The 14928-nt window shown below is 42.4% G+C and overlaps 1 protein-coding gene across 1 annotated transcript; it reads right to left on the bottom strand.

Moving 5' to 3' along the window:
- Positions 1–2530: 2530 nt before the first annotated feature.
- LOC124606303 (ejaculatory bulb-specific protein 3-like) lies at positions 2531–13662 on the bottom strand. The gene is made up of 2 exons (XM_047138285.1): positions 13464–13662; positions 2531–2682 (listed from the first exon to the last, which is right to left on the bottom strand). The coding sequence occupies exons 1-2, from the start codon at positions 13660–13662 to the stop codon at positions 2531–2533; spliced, it is 351 nt and encodes a 116-aa protein (XP_046994241.1).
- Positions 13663–14928: the final 1266 nt, after the last annotated feature.

The following is a 14928-nucleotide window of genomic DNA, read 5'->3' as shown; positions in this document are numbered from 1 at the left end:
GCGTATAACTCGGGTGTATGAGAAGGGCAAGAAACGGACCCACAAAATTACAGACCAATCTCCCTAACATCAGTTTGCTGCAGAATCCTTGAACATATTCTCAGCTGGAATATAGTAAATTTTCGTGAGACCGAGGAGCTTATGTCCACTAATCAGCATGTTGTTAGAAAACATCACTCCTGTGAGATTCAGCTGGCTCTTTTCTCACTTGATATACTGATAACTCTGCGGATGAAGGGCAACAATCTGATTACCTATTTATAGATTTCCGGAAAGCGTTTGACACGGTGCCCCATTACATGCTTTTAAAGAAGGTACGAGAATATGGAATAGGTTCATAGATATCTCAGTGGCTCTAAGCCTTCTTATAGAACCCAGTATATTATCCTCAACGGCGAGTGTTCATCAGAGACAGGGGCATCGTCACGAGTGCCCCAGGGAGGTGTGATAGGACCGTCGCTAAATGATCTGGTAGACAGGATGGGCAGCAATCTGCTATTGTCCGCTGATGAGTGATGTACAGGGAAGTGTCGAAGATAAGTGACTCTAGGTTGACACAAGGCGACCTAGGCAAAATTTCTAGCTGGCATGATAAATGGCGGCTCTAAATGTAGAAAAATGTAATTTAATGAGGACGAATAGGAGAAAGAAACCCGAAATTTTCGGATACCGCTTTAGCAATGTCCTGCTTGAAACAGTGACTTCGTTTAAATATCTCGGCGTAACGATGCAAAGCAATATGAAATGGAACTAACATACGAGGTTTGCGGTAGGGAAGGCGACTGGTCGACTTCGATTTGTTGGAAGAATCTAGGAAGCTGTGGTTCATCTGTAAAGGAGATCCCACGTAGGAAGCTACGGGGGGAGGGGCGGGGGGGGGGGGGGGGGGAGCTGCTAGATCTGCTACTGGTAGGTTCGAACAACACACAAGTGTTACGAAGATGCTTTTGGAACTCAAAAGGGAATCCCTGGAGGGAAGGCGACGTTCTTTTCGAATAACACAAATGAGAAAAGAGAACAGGCATTTGAAGCTGACAGCAGAACAGTTTTGTTGCCTCCAACAAAAGGACCACGAAGATGAGATAAGAGAAATGAGGGTTCATACGTAGGCATATAGACAGTCGTTTTCTGTCGGTCTGTTTGCGAGTGGAACAGGAAAGAACATGACTAGCAGTGGTACCGCGTACCCTCCGCCACGCGCCGTATGGTGGATTGCGTAGTATCGATGTGGACGTAGATGTAAATGTACTATAATTTTGTGATAAGTGTGATAATTTTACGGCCCATAACACACAATTCCACCTCTTGAAGCTTCTAACACTGATGACACACAACAAGTTAGAGGAGGGGGTAAGTTTAAGATGTTCGGCGAAGAGTTGTCGAAATCGTGGACCTTTTCTGTCTGCTATGAGGGAACTTCAAAAATTCTACCTAGAATCCTACTTTGTTCAAAATGCAAGTTACTGGTTTCTTTTTATTTCTTGAATGTCGATGATGTCCGTTCAGTGAAGTGTAATACATACCTCCCGGACACTCATTTTTTGTTGCCCTCCTGATGCATATGGTGAGTCATCAGCACTTAATATTTTTCGGTTTATAATGCTTTCAAATGTGCCTTACTGAAGACTGAACGTGGAGTCTTCCTCTTAAGGGGTTCCTTCTCAATCGAATGCTATACTGAATGTGTAAGTGTCCATGTACAGCTTAGACATGTCGCCGATACGAGGCATCAAAAGCCACAATATTTCTGGTGTATCAGCAGCCGCGATATTCACAAAAAACTTTGAGAGTTTTTCAAGCAAATACTTTCTATTCGTTTTCCTTATAACGTCGCTAAAATGATTTTTGCATTCTTACTACCGCAGACGAAATGCTGACTTTGTTAACGTTAGTGATTTTGTTTTCCGAAGCCCAGTTAATCGTAGACAGTTACCTGCTACATAGTATTCGTTAATTTTCAAGCAATACTTCACATTTTCCGAGTATGTTACAAGCGCATCTCCATCACCTTTACCAGAATATTTGCTGAGAGACTGGAATCATTTTCCGTGTGTTCCAGCATCTTACATAAAAGGGAAGTTAAAACCCATTTGAGAAGTAAAAGTGCAGAACATCCTCCTTTAATGGTGACTTATGAATGCAGATCCCTTTCAGATAAGGAAAATCAGTAAATGTTATACATTACCGTCTTCTTTGCAGTGAAAAGCCATTATAGGTATGGAAAGGATATTATTAAAAGGAACTATAAATACGTTACTTGGTAACATTTAATAATATGGCATAATGATGATTTCTGTGCACAAAGTTAAACCATAATGCAGTACATTGCTCAGTTTTATCATAATACTTTCTTTACGTCATATCCCGCTAGAGCAGTTAAAATGTCGTTAAGACAACTCGCGTTAGTCCCTTATGGGTCGTAAACTACAGTTTCCTGAAGTTGGCACACCGGACGCGCATAGTTCTTATCCGTGAGGTCTCGCCACTTCTGCTGCGATGACGCCGAGGCGTGGGCAGTGACGTCTCCTCGTCAGTGGGTGCCCCTCTTCGTGTACTTCCGGATGACCGCCTCCCAGACGCCGGGGTAGTGCTTCAGCAGAAAATTCTTCAACTTCTCCGCGTTGGCCTTCTGCCGCGGTGAGCACTTGCGGCATTTGTTGGTTATGACTTCAGGAATCGCTTCTGCAACAAATACACAATATGTAAGTATATCTGTTATAAAACTTACAAACATCTGAGTTTATGCTAAGGAAGAAGATTATTTCGCAGACATTCCTAATTCGCTGGATCCCTCTGTTTGGAAGCGTAGTGTTGTCATTCCCCCCAACTTTTCCCCAATATTCTTCACTCGTCTTCTTTGCACCGGTTCCTTTGCTAATGAGGGGGTAGTAGACGTACCCTTAATTGCGTGAGGACACACACACGCACAGTGTACAGCGCCCATCAAATTTTAGATTATTTTCCTGACTTCCACAAAATATTAAACCTACCTCGTGCCTTGTCCATTAATCTGCTTTCATCATAACTTCCCTTGCCATTTTGGTCTATTCGTATTTACCTTTATGACAGCTTCATATATGCTTCACTATTTTACGTTTTTAAGGTTCCGTACCTTAAATGGGTAAAAATGGGATCCTCGCTGGATCACTTTGTTGTCCCTCCGTCTCTGTCTGTCCGATTGTTAAAACTTACTGTTCTCAGGAACGGGTAGAGGTATGAAGCTTAAATTTGTATCATGTACTAAGGTCTAAGGTCCCTAGACATTGTGCAAAATTTAACCTTGCAAGTCAATGCAATCAAGAGATACGACCATATTTCAATACTCGCAAACTCATCAAAGCCTGTAGGGTATTTCCCGTTGATCTATAACTATGAAAGTTGACAAAGAAGCAAGGTGTCCCACTACAAGGAACGGGAAAAATCCGAAAATTGTTAATTTGTAATTAAGAGGGCGTGCTGAAAAGTAATTTTCTTCGAGTTTTTTTTGTTTTGTTTTGTTTTGTTCTCAATATCGCTTGAAGTATTAACAACAGAAGGAGGGTCAGTAGAGGTTGTTTAAGTAGAAATATTTATTTCTGTTTGCAACCAAAATTAGGATTTCTATTTCAACGACCAATGATGACCCTCATTTTGATATTAACACTGGTGTGGTAGTCGTGGTGCACGCAACTCCTGATGGAGTCTCCAGTCAAAAAATTCGCTTGAAGTACTGCATGTAGTGCATATTGTTCGGTCGATTTTCCCACTTGGCTGACAAGTGGCGAATCTTTGCCGCCAGAGGGTGCCGAACTAGCGTGTGTATCGCTGCGGTGTGTAACGTAGAAAATTGAAAACAGAAATTCGAAAAGTTAATCCACACAAGGTGCTCCCTCTCCTTCAGAATGACAACCAACGCGAGCGCTGCGGCATCTGCCACTATCTGACGTCTTGGATTCACTCTCATCAATCATCCTCTATACAGTTCCGACTTGGGTCCATCTGATTTTCATTTGTTACCAGACTTGAAAGAACACCTTTGAGGACTCCAGTTTGTCAGTGACGAAGCGATGCAAGCAGAGGTGAGGTTGTGGTTCCATCAATAAATGGTTCAAATGGCTCTGAGCACAATGGGACTTGGCATCTGAGGTCATCAGTTCCCTAGAACTTAGAATTGCTTACACCTAACTAAGGACATCACACACAACCATGCCCGAGGCAGGATTCGAACCTGCTGCCGTCGCAGCCGGCCTTCCATCAACAATGTCAAACATTCCACTGTGACGATATCAACTATCTGGTCACTCGTTGGGAGAAATGCGTCAGCCGCCAGGTTGACTATATTGAAATATAAATCTGTAGTCTGAAGAATGAAGGTGTAGTTCGGGGGAGGGATAAAACAGCGAGGTCATCGGTCCCAGCGGATTAGGGAAGGATGGGGAAGGATGTCGGTCGTGCCCTTTAGAAGGAACCATCCCAGCATTTGCTTAGTTATTTATTTCAGTTTCCTTCTAGCTGCGCTGTGAATCTTAAAGTATTTATGGTTTTAGCATTGTCGTGAATTAAAAATTTAAATCACGGAAAATATAAATTAGGGTGGTCGGACGCGTGTTTGAACCGCCGTTCTCCCGAATGCGTGTCCAGTGTGCTAACCACTGTGCCACCTCGCTCGGTAAAGATGTAGAATGTTAATAAGATGTTTTATTTCAAATACTGTAAGAGTCTTTAAATAAAAAAGTCGGAGGCATTACTTTTCCGCCTTCCATAGTACATCACAATAAGTTTTTTTTCTGTCTATATGTTTAGATCTCTTTTCTCAGGAATGAGTGAAGGTATGAGGTTGAAATTTAGATAAAATACTAACGTCTACAGTCGCTTGGTGAGGTAAATAATTTTAGCTTCTAATTCAAAGCAGTCAAAATATGTGGCCATTTATGTCACGTATTTTGATACTCGTAAACTCACTCATCGTATCCCACAGGTTAACTATCTTTGTACATATCAGGCCTGGTAGACTAGCTGTAAAGTGTGGATCTGGAAACCAAGATGTTGCAGGATCGTATCTCAATTGGAACACGGACCTTTTAGTCTTACTTTTAATCCAGCCTTCACCTCTCAACGATGTAAGGAGTCGCCAGTAACAACATGTTGTTCAGATTCCACGTTAAAGTGTAGGTCCCCATTCCCCAGGAGGATAGCTGGGGTAAGACAGGGATATGCAAGTCGCCAAAGTGGCGTTCAATAGAAACACTTGCACCAAGCCACTGAGCCGCTGATAATTATTATTGTATTATTATTATTATCTATGTACATATCTAAGTTTGCTACGGTCGCAGGTTCGAATCCTGCCTCGGGTATGGATGTGTGTCATGTCCTTAGGTTAGTTAGGTTTAAGTAGTTCTAAGTTCTAGGGGACTGATGACCACAGATGTTAAGTCCCATAGTGCTCAGAGCCATTTGAACCATTTTTGAACCATATCTAAGCTTGTACAGAACGCTCAGAGCGTGAGTCCTAAGCCCAGTTGTCCGTTTTTCTTCATTTATTGCTCTGATAGCCATTTTTCCTTAATTTTCACAATTACTACAGCTTCTTTATATCCATGTTCTGCTCACTCACAAATGAGCTTCTGTATAAAGGAGATACGTCATGAGCCGTGCATACGTCATGTTGAACCTCTTTCGTTTCCTTCCCTGGCGAAGGCCTTCCTTGTGTCTCACCAGAGGCACCCTTACGGCTCTCTGAAGCGAATTTGACGATACGCACAGCTCTCTTTGTGCCTTATCTTGCAGACTATTTCCCACATTAAAAAAGCTCGCTCGCTAAGGACGGAGAAGGTGGTCACCGTATTTGGGATGGCAGCTGTTTACCGTGGAGAGAGTGCTGATGCCATCTGAACATTCCTCGCTTCACTCCACCTTCGTGGATACTAGTTGCGTCTTCTGACTCTGCCACTTCTCATTTCTGATGCCTTCGTGGACAGACGAGGTCCTCCCCGAATTCTTTGTGCCTCCAGCTCCGACGGACAAATAAATGGTGAGAACCTCATTTGCATGTAATTACAAGTTGGTGCTAGATGCATTTTGTGGTTTTGCTATGTCCTGCTAGCTGAGACTTGTTTGGGTACACGCCTACAGCGTTAGTAGCTTTCGCTAGTAGCTCTTATCTGACCTGTGTTTCAAAAGCAGATTGGCCTCCTTGGTAATTGGAATGCGTCCATGTTGTATTTAAGACCATTATAAAAGAGATCACATTTTGTCCAGCACAAATAATATCCAGCCTTATAATATCTTTTATATTTTAAGCACTCATGCGTTGATTCTTTTGAATTACATCAGAAGGTGTTAAAATTGTTTAAAAAAATGTACCTTTAGTTGTCTGTTTACTCACTAAACGGGCACAATTCCCTTGTTCTGAGGGCAAGCGTCCTCTAGCGATTTGTAATATTGTATATTTTATAATTAAGAGTCTGGCCAGAACCGTGCGTCTGTTAGATGTATGCCGGCCGCGGTGGCCGTGCGGTTCTAGGCGCTCCAGTCCGGAGCCGCGCTGCTGCTACGGTCGTGCCTCGGGCATGGGTGATGTCCTTAGGTTAGTTAGGTTTAAGTAGTTCTAAGTTCTCGGAGACTAATGACCACGGCAGTTGAGTCCCATAGTGCTCAGAGCCATTTGAACCTTTTGTTAGCTGTATTGCCTGACCTCTAGCCGCCAACCTTGGCTTAGTTATTTATTTCAGTTTCCTTCTAGCTGCGCTGTGAATCTTAAAGTATTTATGGTTTTAGCATTGTCGTGAATTAAAAATTTAAAGTCTTTTGAGACTGAGCAACTTTTTACCTTTAAACAATGTAAAGAATTACCTAGCTTAAATATTTTTAATCTAATTTGTTTACTTTAAAAAGTGATTATTCTACGCCAGAATTAAAAGTTCCCTGTAATTCTTTTAAAACTGTATCCAAATGCTTCTGATTTTTGGCTTTTCATCGATTTTTTAAAATATACATTTTCTTAAATGTTTATGAATTTTTAAATCGTTGTTTTTTAAAAAAATCATGTGCCCCTGGGTAAATTTTTTAAATATTTGCTACATTTGAGAAAATTGAGATTAAAAAAGAATACAATGAAAGTACGAAATGTTAGTCTTGTCTGCCCAGCACCTCGAAATTCCCAGATCCATGCTCCTACCATTTCAGTAGCAGACGAGTTTGGTTCTGACAGTATGTAGTGTTGTTATAAATAAATAACAATTTTGATAGGGAAAAAGATTGTTTGTTGTGTTGTCAAAGTATATTCCTTGTTCTGTTTGTTGCAGCTTAGTGTTAGGGAGCGTTCGCCATGGACAAGAGAGATATACTTGGCGTGTCATATTAACGAAAAAACAAAACACAGTATGAGGTGACCGTTTGTGGTCTGCCTACAGATGGCAACGTAACCGAGTTAAGTCATCGCTTACGTGGTCCACTGGGCGCTAGCTCTTCCTGGCGAGGTAGTTGCCACCTGCTCTGTATGACGTAGTTTACTTTTCGGGGTGCAAGTGAATACAGAGCTGCTGCAGGGCATGTCACCTTCGCGTTCTCAGATTTTTAGGTATCAGGCACATCGCAGTCACTTGTGTAATAGTGTTCAGAACTTATGGGTAGTGAATAAGGACTCCAAGCAAATCCATGTCATTGAAGAAACTCGCGAAACAATCATTCAGTTGCATCTTAGTACCAGTTTATTGAATTGTAAAAATACCACTGGGCAGAGTTTGGTGTGGAGATAGGGTGGATAATTGTCCTCCCATCCCAACGTCTGTGTTGATGGGTTTGATGGGTTTGAAGCCACCAATAGATATCGTAAACGGGGAGGATCGCAACACTTTAACAAATTACCTAATCCGCATTTAACCAATAAAAGATCAACAAGTCGTCAACAGAAACAAGTGGTGAGATTGCAGATATTTTGTAGTTAACTGCCCAGTTGCAAAATCAGGCTGGAATTTTCCAAAGTCGTATTTCAAATTATGTATCCGTTAATTTAAGGTAGATTTGATCAGAATTTGGCTGAATGCAAATAATGAACTGTTAATATCAATGAATTTCCGAAGCTACTTCTTAGGGGCAGTTTCTAGATATACAGCATTTTTGCGGTAGGTGAATATTTTATAAACTCGAAACCTGTTTAGCGGTAATGTCAAGTGAGTTTATAGTTTTTTTTCTGCCTAGGGACAAACTCAACATATGTGTACGTACTTCACTAAGTTCACAGCCGTAGACTTTTCACCATTGAAGATAAACCAATGAGCCAAAACTTTCTGAGGACTTAGGTTCTTAGCAGTGTGTTAGTCCCCTTTGGAATGTAATACAGTAGCGATGGTGCGTTGCAAGGATCGGACGGGTCAATGCTAGGTTAATGGAGGTACGTGGTAGCAAGTATCGGCAGCAGCTCGTACAGCTGTCGTAAATTAGGGACAGGTGGTTTGTGGGTGCGGAGACGGCGACCGGTAGTATCCGTAGGAATCGGCTCGAGTGAATTTCCTGGCCAAGACATCAAGGTAAATTCACTATCACGCCGTAGCACGATTCAGGCTTTTTGACACACACAGTTGTCCCGCTTGAAGGTATCACTGCCGTCGGGGAAGACACGCAGGTGGTCCACAATAATTTTTCACAAAATCCACAGCTATCGTGATGTCTTACAAATGTGAAATCAAAAACGTTTTCAGCCGTATATATTTCTAATTTCATTTTATTTTTGTTAGTAATTTCGGCGTTACACTACGTCGTCTCCAGGCCCCACCGCTGGTAGAGTCGACAAAGGGAACAGCACATAGTCACTGATATCGAATCTCATGTGAATGTCCTCCCTATCATAATAAAGAGATTCTGCTGCGGATGACTATGCAGGAGAAGATGAATAACGCATTTCACATTCAACCTCTTATTTCTTCCTCTTTAAGTCATCTTTATACAGGATGGTTGCGCGACCTCGGTTGTTCAGTATAAAATGTGAAATCAAATACGTCCTCAGCCGTATATAATTCCTATTTTATTTTATTTTTGTTGCCAATTTCAGCGTTATTCTACGCTGTCTCCAGGCCACCGCTGGTACAGTCGACTTAGGGAACAGCACATAGTCACTGGTATATGTAGACTTCTTTTTAAGAACGTGACCCTTCATTCCTCTATGAAGTGATGATGTTATTAAAAAGAAATGTAGGATACCAGTGACTCTATGCTGGCCCCTACTTCGACTGTTCAAGAGGTATCATTCTTCCTACCCGTCGGTCAGGGGAATGAAAATGGCGTAGTCCAACACCGAAACTGGTAACAAAAACAAAATGAAATTGGAAATATACAAGGCTGAATGTGTTATTGATTCGACATCTTAATTCTTTTGTGATCTATGTTAACTGTTGTATTAGACATTATCCGCTGTCAAAGGAAGGCGACAAAGAGATCGTTAGAAAAGGAGCCCAAGTTGCAGACGGCAAGAATGGAGAATGGAGTCAGAAGTACTCATTTTAAAGGAAGCATCGCGGCATTCACATTAATTCAGGTATATTAAGGAAAACGATGAGAACCTAAATCTGGACGACTCGTCGAGAATGCTAGCCCTCCGCCTCCAAGATGCGAGGTCAATGGTACAGACTCCCTGTATATGCACGAAGTTGTTGTTGAAATAGGAAAAACTTCTTCTCCCTATCAGAAGGGCAGTGAGGGGAAACTGATAATAATAAACAGCAATTTCCCTTGTGGAAAAGCGTTATTTGTAGCCTTACGGCGCAGTAGCAAGATATCACTTCATAGCTACGTCCAAAATGAAAAAGAGGATGAAAATAGCTAAGCAGAAACTTGTAGCAAGAGGCTTACCTAATGCATGAAACTGATATTGTTGCAGTAGCGTTGTGTTTCAGTAGCCGGTGTTTTGTCCAGAGCCCTACGTATGAAGACTACGCTTTTAATGCAGATTTATTTCAGTTCTCAGCTGCTTGTGTAACATTCACGGAAACATGATTGATATCCTCCTAGTTCATTGTTTCTGTTCAATGGCCACATCGTCGTGAACAAAACATTACTTCCTCACTACTTGAAACATTGCAAATGGGCTCGAAATGAAATTAAAAACATTGCAGTTCAATCACATAACCAAGAACTATACACTCGTATCTCGCATTTTTCGCCCAAAACCTTTCTCTTGGAGAGGATTCGAATCGGGCACCTCTGGTTGAATCGTACAGCGTCGTCACGATTTTTTTTAAGGTCAAAGAGGTTTAATAATTTTGGATATGGTGTCCACTGGACATACCTAAGTTTGTGATAAGGCAGTGTTTTATTAGAAATTGTCAAATACCTGTTTGCTTTGTTGTATGAGTGTGTTCAGCCAACTGCAAGTAAAGAAATTGACAACTTGTATTCATTGGTTGGACTGTAGAGCTCTGTGGATGGCTTATAAAGGAGGTCTGTACTGGAATACTCCTTAAGATGGTGATATTTATCAGACTGAACTAGCTGGGGATATTGAATGTGCGGGATGGAGGGCAGCACGAAGGATAAATAGCTCGTTTGACTGCTTGGGAAACGTGACGAATGTTCTGGAAGATACGAACGACTTTAAATATAAGGGACGATCCAAAGTTTCCGTCTGAGAAAGTTGTTGCAGCATATACGCAGGGCAGCACAACTTGACGCGGATATGTAAGCACCGACACGTAGGCGACGGATTAGTACGGCATTCCTGTCTTTCCGATGTTCGTGCGATAGATGAGGAAACGTGAACAAGGGCGACGTTGTTATCAAATGCGCCTAAACAGGACCAAAGTGCTGTTATTCGTTTCTTGGCTACCGAAGGACAAACACCGGCTGACAGCCATCGTAAAATGATGAATGCATGTGGGGCACAACGTCTGCCGAAAACCACTGTTGTGGAATGGTGCTCCAAGTTTGTAACAACTCACGCCCCTTGTCACAGATGTCGTAACACTGAAGTTACACCAACCCAAGTGGGAGGCACTCTGCAGTGCTGATCTGCACTGAGATTATGCTGAAAAATAGGGTTTGGTAGCCATAAGAGTGGCGGTTAATATGGTGTTCTGGAATCCTGAACAAAATCAACTTGCCTTCAGGTAGAAGGTCTTGCATTACATATTGAACGCCCTCGTAGTTGGTCCTAGACACAAAATCTGAAGAGTTTGTCGTGAATTATGTTGAAGATTTTGTCAAGTTTTTGAAATTATAATGCTTACTGTGGTGTCACCGCCAGACACCACACTTGCTAGGTGGTAGCCTTTAAATCGGCCGCGGTCCGTTAGTATAAGTCGCACCCGCGTGTCGCCACTATCAGTGATTGCAGACCGAGCGCCGCCACACGGCAGGTCTAGAGAGACTTCCTAGCACTCGCCCCAGTTGTACAGCCGACTTTGCTAGCGATGGTTCACTGACAAAATACGTTCTCATTTGCCGAGACGATAGTTAGCATAGCCTTCAGCTACGTCATTTGCTACGACCTAGCAAGACGCCATTACCAGTTGCTATTGATGCTGTAAAACATATACCGTCAAGAGCGATGTTCACCATTTATGGATTAAAGTTAAGTATTCCAGCAGCTACGTACGTTTTTTGCTAGTCTAATTTCCTTGACCTTTTCCAGATCTCACGCCAGCCTGCGTGAGCTAAAACGCGTGCCTTTCGGCTTCCTCTCATAGTGGGTTGGCGCTCTTGCCAATCCACAACTCTTACTATAAGGCGAAATACCCTCAGACTTCAAGAAGAATGTAATAATTCCAATCCCAATGAAAGTAGGTGTTGACAAAAGTGAAAATTACCGAACTATCAGTTTAATAAGCCACGGCTGCAAAATATTAACACGAATTCTTTGCAGACGAATGGAAAAATTGGTAGAAGCCGACCTAGGGGAAGGTTCCCGTAGAAATGTTGATTCCGTAGAAATGTTGGAAAATTTGAGGCAATACTGACCCTAAGACTTATCTTAGAAAATAGATTAAGGAAAGGCAAACCTACGTTTCTAGCATTTGCAGACTTAGAGAAAGCTTTTGACAATGTTGACTGGAATATTCTCTTTCAAATTTTGAAGGTGGCAGGGGTAAAATATAGGGAGCGAAAGCCTATTTACAATTTGTACGGAGCCGGCCGCGATGGTCTCGAGGTTCTAGGCGCTCAGTCCGGAACCGCGCGACTGCTACGGTCGCAGGTTCGAATCCTGCCTCGGGCATGGATGTGTGTGATGTCCTTAGGTTAGTTAGGTTTAAGTAGTTCTAAGTTCTAGGTGACTGATGACCACAGATGTTAAGTCCCATACTGCTCAGAGCCATTTGAATTTGTACGGAAACGAGATGGCAATTATATGAGTCGAGAGGCATGAAAGGCAAGCAGTGGTTGGGAATGAAGTGCGACAGGGTTGTAGCCTATATCCAATGTTATTCAATGTGTATACTGAGCAAGCAGTAAAGGAAAGAAAAGAAAAATTCGGAGTAGGAATTACAATCCATGGAGAAGAAATAAAAACTTTGAGGTTTGCCGATGACATCGTAATTCTGTCAGAGACAGCAAAAGACCTGGAAGAGCAGCTGTAGGAATGGATAATGTCTTGAAAGGAAGATATAAGATGAACATCAACAACAGCAGAACGAGGATAATGGAATGTAGTCGAATTAAATCATGTGATGCTGAGGGAATTAGATTAGGAAATGAGGCGCTTAAAGTAGTAAATGAGTTTTGCTATTTGGGGAGCAAAATAACTGATGATGATCGAAGTAGAGAGGATATAAGATGTAGACTGGCGATGGAAAGGAATGCGTTTATGAAGAAGAGAAATTTGTTAACATAGAGTAAAGATTTAAGTGTCAGGAAGTCGTTTCTGAAAGTATTTGTGTGGAGTGTAGGTATGTATGGAAGTAAAACGTGGACGGTAAATAGTTTAGACAAGAAGAGAATAGAAGCTTTCGAAATGTGGTGTTACAGAAGAATGCTGAAGACTAGATGGGTAGATCCCATAACTAATGAGGAGCTATTGAATAGAATTGGAGAGAAGTTTGTGGCAGAGCTTGACTAGAAGAAGGGATCGGTTGGTAGGGCATATTCTGAGGCATCAAGGGATCACAAGTTTAGTATTGGAGGACAGCGTGGAGGGTAAAAATCGTAGAAGCAGAGCAAGAGATGAATACATGAATGCACTAAAGAGATTCAGAAGGATGTAGGTTGCAGTAGGTACTGGGGGATGAAGAAGCTTGCACAGGATAGAGTAGCATGGAGAGCTGCATCAAACCAGTCTCTAGACTCAAGGCCACAACAACGACTATAAATTATATGAAACTGATATCCAAAGCAATCGATAAATAGCGTGTCTTCTATAGAGCCACTTGAGCATTTAGGGAGGAAATACGTTGCAAGAAAGCTTGTCTGGGTTCCTTAAAGTCCCTAAACAAGTCCCACGACTTCAGCTAACTTGTCAAGTAGTTGACTCGAAGATGGGCTGACCGCGCTGTACTCACTCTTCAGCTTGATGCCGAGCTTGTCGCAGTGCCCGTTGTGGAGGACGCAGTTGATCTGCGCCTGCACGAGCTCCTTGTTGTGGAGCAGCGGCGAGATGTCGTCTTGCGTGCCGAAGTGCGGCAGGTCGTCCGGGTTGTCTGCGAGTGTGGACGCGACAGCGGCCAGGGCGACTAGCAACGGCAACAGCGACGCCTTCATGGTGGCTGTGGGAACTCTTAACTCCTGGAAGCTGCCGCCGCCGCTTTTATCTGCTCACAGACGGCCTGTCCATTACGCGGTCATCAGTCCCCGCCGCTGACGAGACGTCTGTAGCAGGTGTCGCAACGTCGTTGACTCGGAGTCTTTGCCCTCCGTTCGATTTCCACGAATGGAAACAAACCAGTCGTTTCCGTTGCAGTTAACGAGACGCTTTTTAGATGACGATAAAGTTCCATTGCTCTTAAAAGGAAACGCTGTTAAAACGTCCAATGAACTGTAGTATCAAATTTCCAACCTCTGCTAATGAGGTAAGCGGAAGGAAGCGATAGAGATACGCAGGGGAAGTGGGGAAGGAATGGTAAGATGCAGAGGGTAGAGTAATGGAAAAATGAAGCAAAATAGTGTTATTTATTGAGTGGAATGTATAACGATAAAGTGCAAGACTTTATACCGAGTGCATGAAATCCATTCAAATGTGTGTGTGTGTGTGTGTGTGTGTGTGTGTGTGTGTGTGTGTGTGTTCCACTTCTCCTCCTAAAGCACTGGAAAGATTTCAGCCAAACTTGGTACACTATACCTTACTAGCTTAGCGCCTGCTGCTTTGCTTGTGTAGTCTGTATGATCTGCACAGATTTTTTTTGTTTTTCTTCAATCAGATTTTTATGTTGTTCACAAATTGCGACGCCTTACTAAACTCTTCACGCTAATTAAGGCCATAGAAGCGGGCCTTTCTAAAAGTACTTCTGACAAAAAAACGATTCTGTTGGCTGGGCCGGCCGCAGTGGACGAGCGGTTCTAGACGCTATAGTCTGGAACCGCGCTACCGCTACTGTCGCAGGTTCGAATCCTGCCCCGGGCATGGATATGTTTGATGTCCTTCGGTTAGTTAGGTTTAAGTAGTTCTAAGTTCTAGGGGACTGATGACCTCAGACGTTAAGTCCCATAGTGCTCAGAGCGATTAGAACCATTTTCTGTTAGCTGGAGTCAAAGGTATTTCTCAATCATGCCTTTTGCGTCCATATGGTGATATTTCCTTAAAAACACTCACGCCCTAATATACATTCCTTTATATCTAACCGAGAAGTGAAATACAAAATTTCATAGATTTAGTTTCAAAATTTTTTAAATATAATTAAATATTTTCTTAAAAATTTTCTGTGTCTATTTTACCCCCAAAGAAGCTGATTTTCCATAAACACCGAAACACGTATTTCCTTCATTTCCAACCGAAAAGTCAAATATCAGTTTTCTTAGGTTTAGCTTTAA

Source organism: Schistocerca americana, chromosome 3, assembly GCF_021461395.2.
Source record: "Schistocerca americana isolate TAMUIC-IGC-003095 chromosome 3, iqSchAmer2.1, whole genome shotgun sequence".
Lineage (NCBI taxonomy): Eukaryota > Metazoa > Arthropoda > Insecta > Orthoptera > Acrididae > Schistocerca > Schistocerca americana.
Note: the sequence above shows the minus strand (reverse complement) of the source record. Positions and strands in the feature narration are given on the sequence as shown.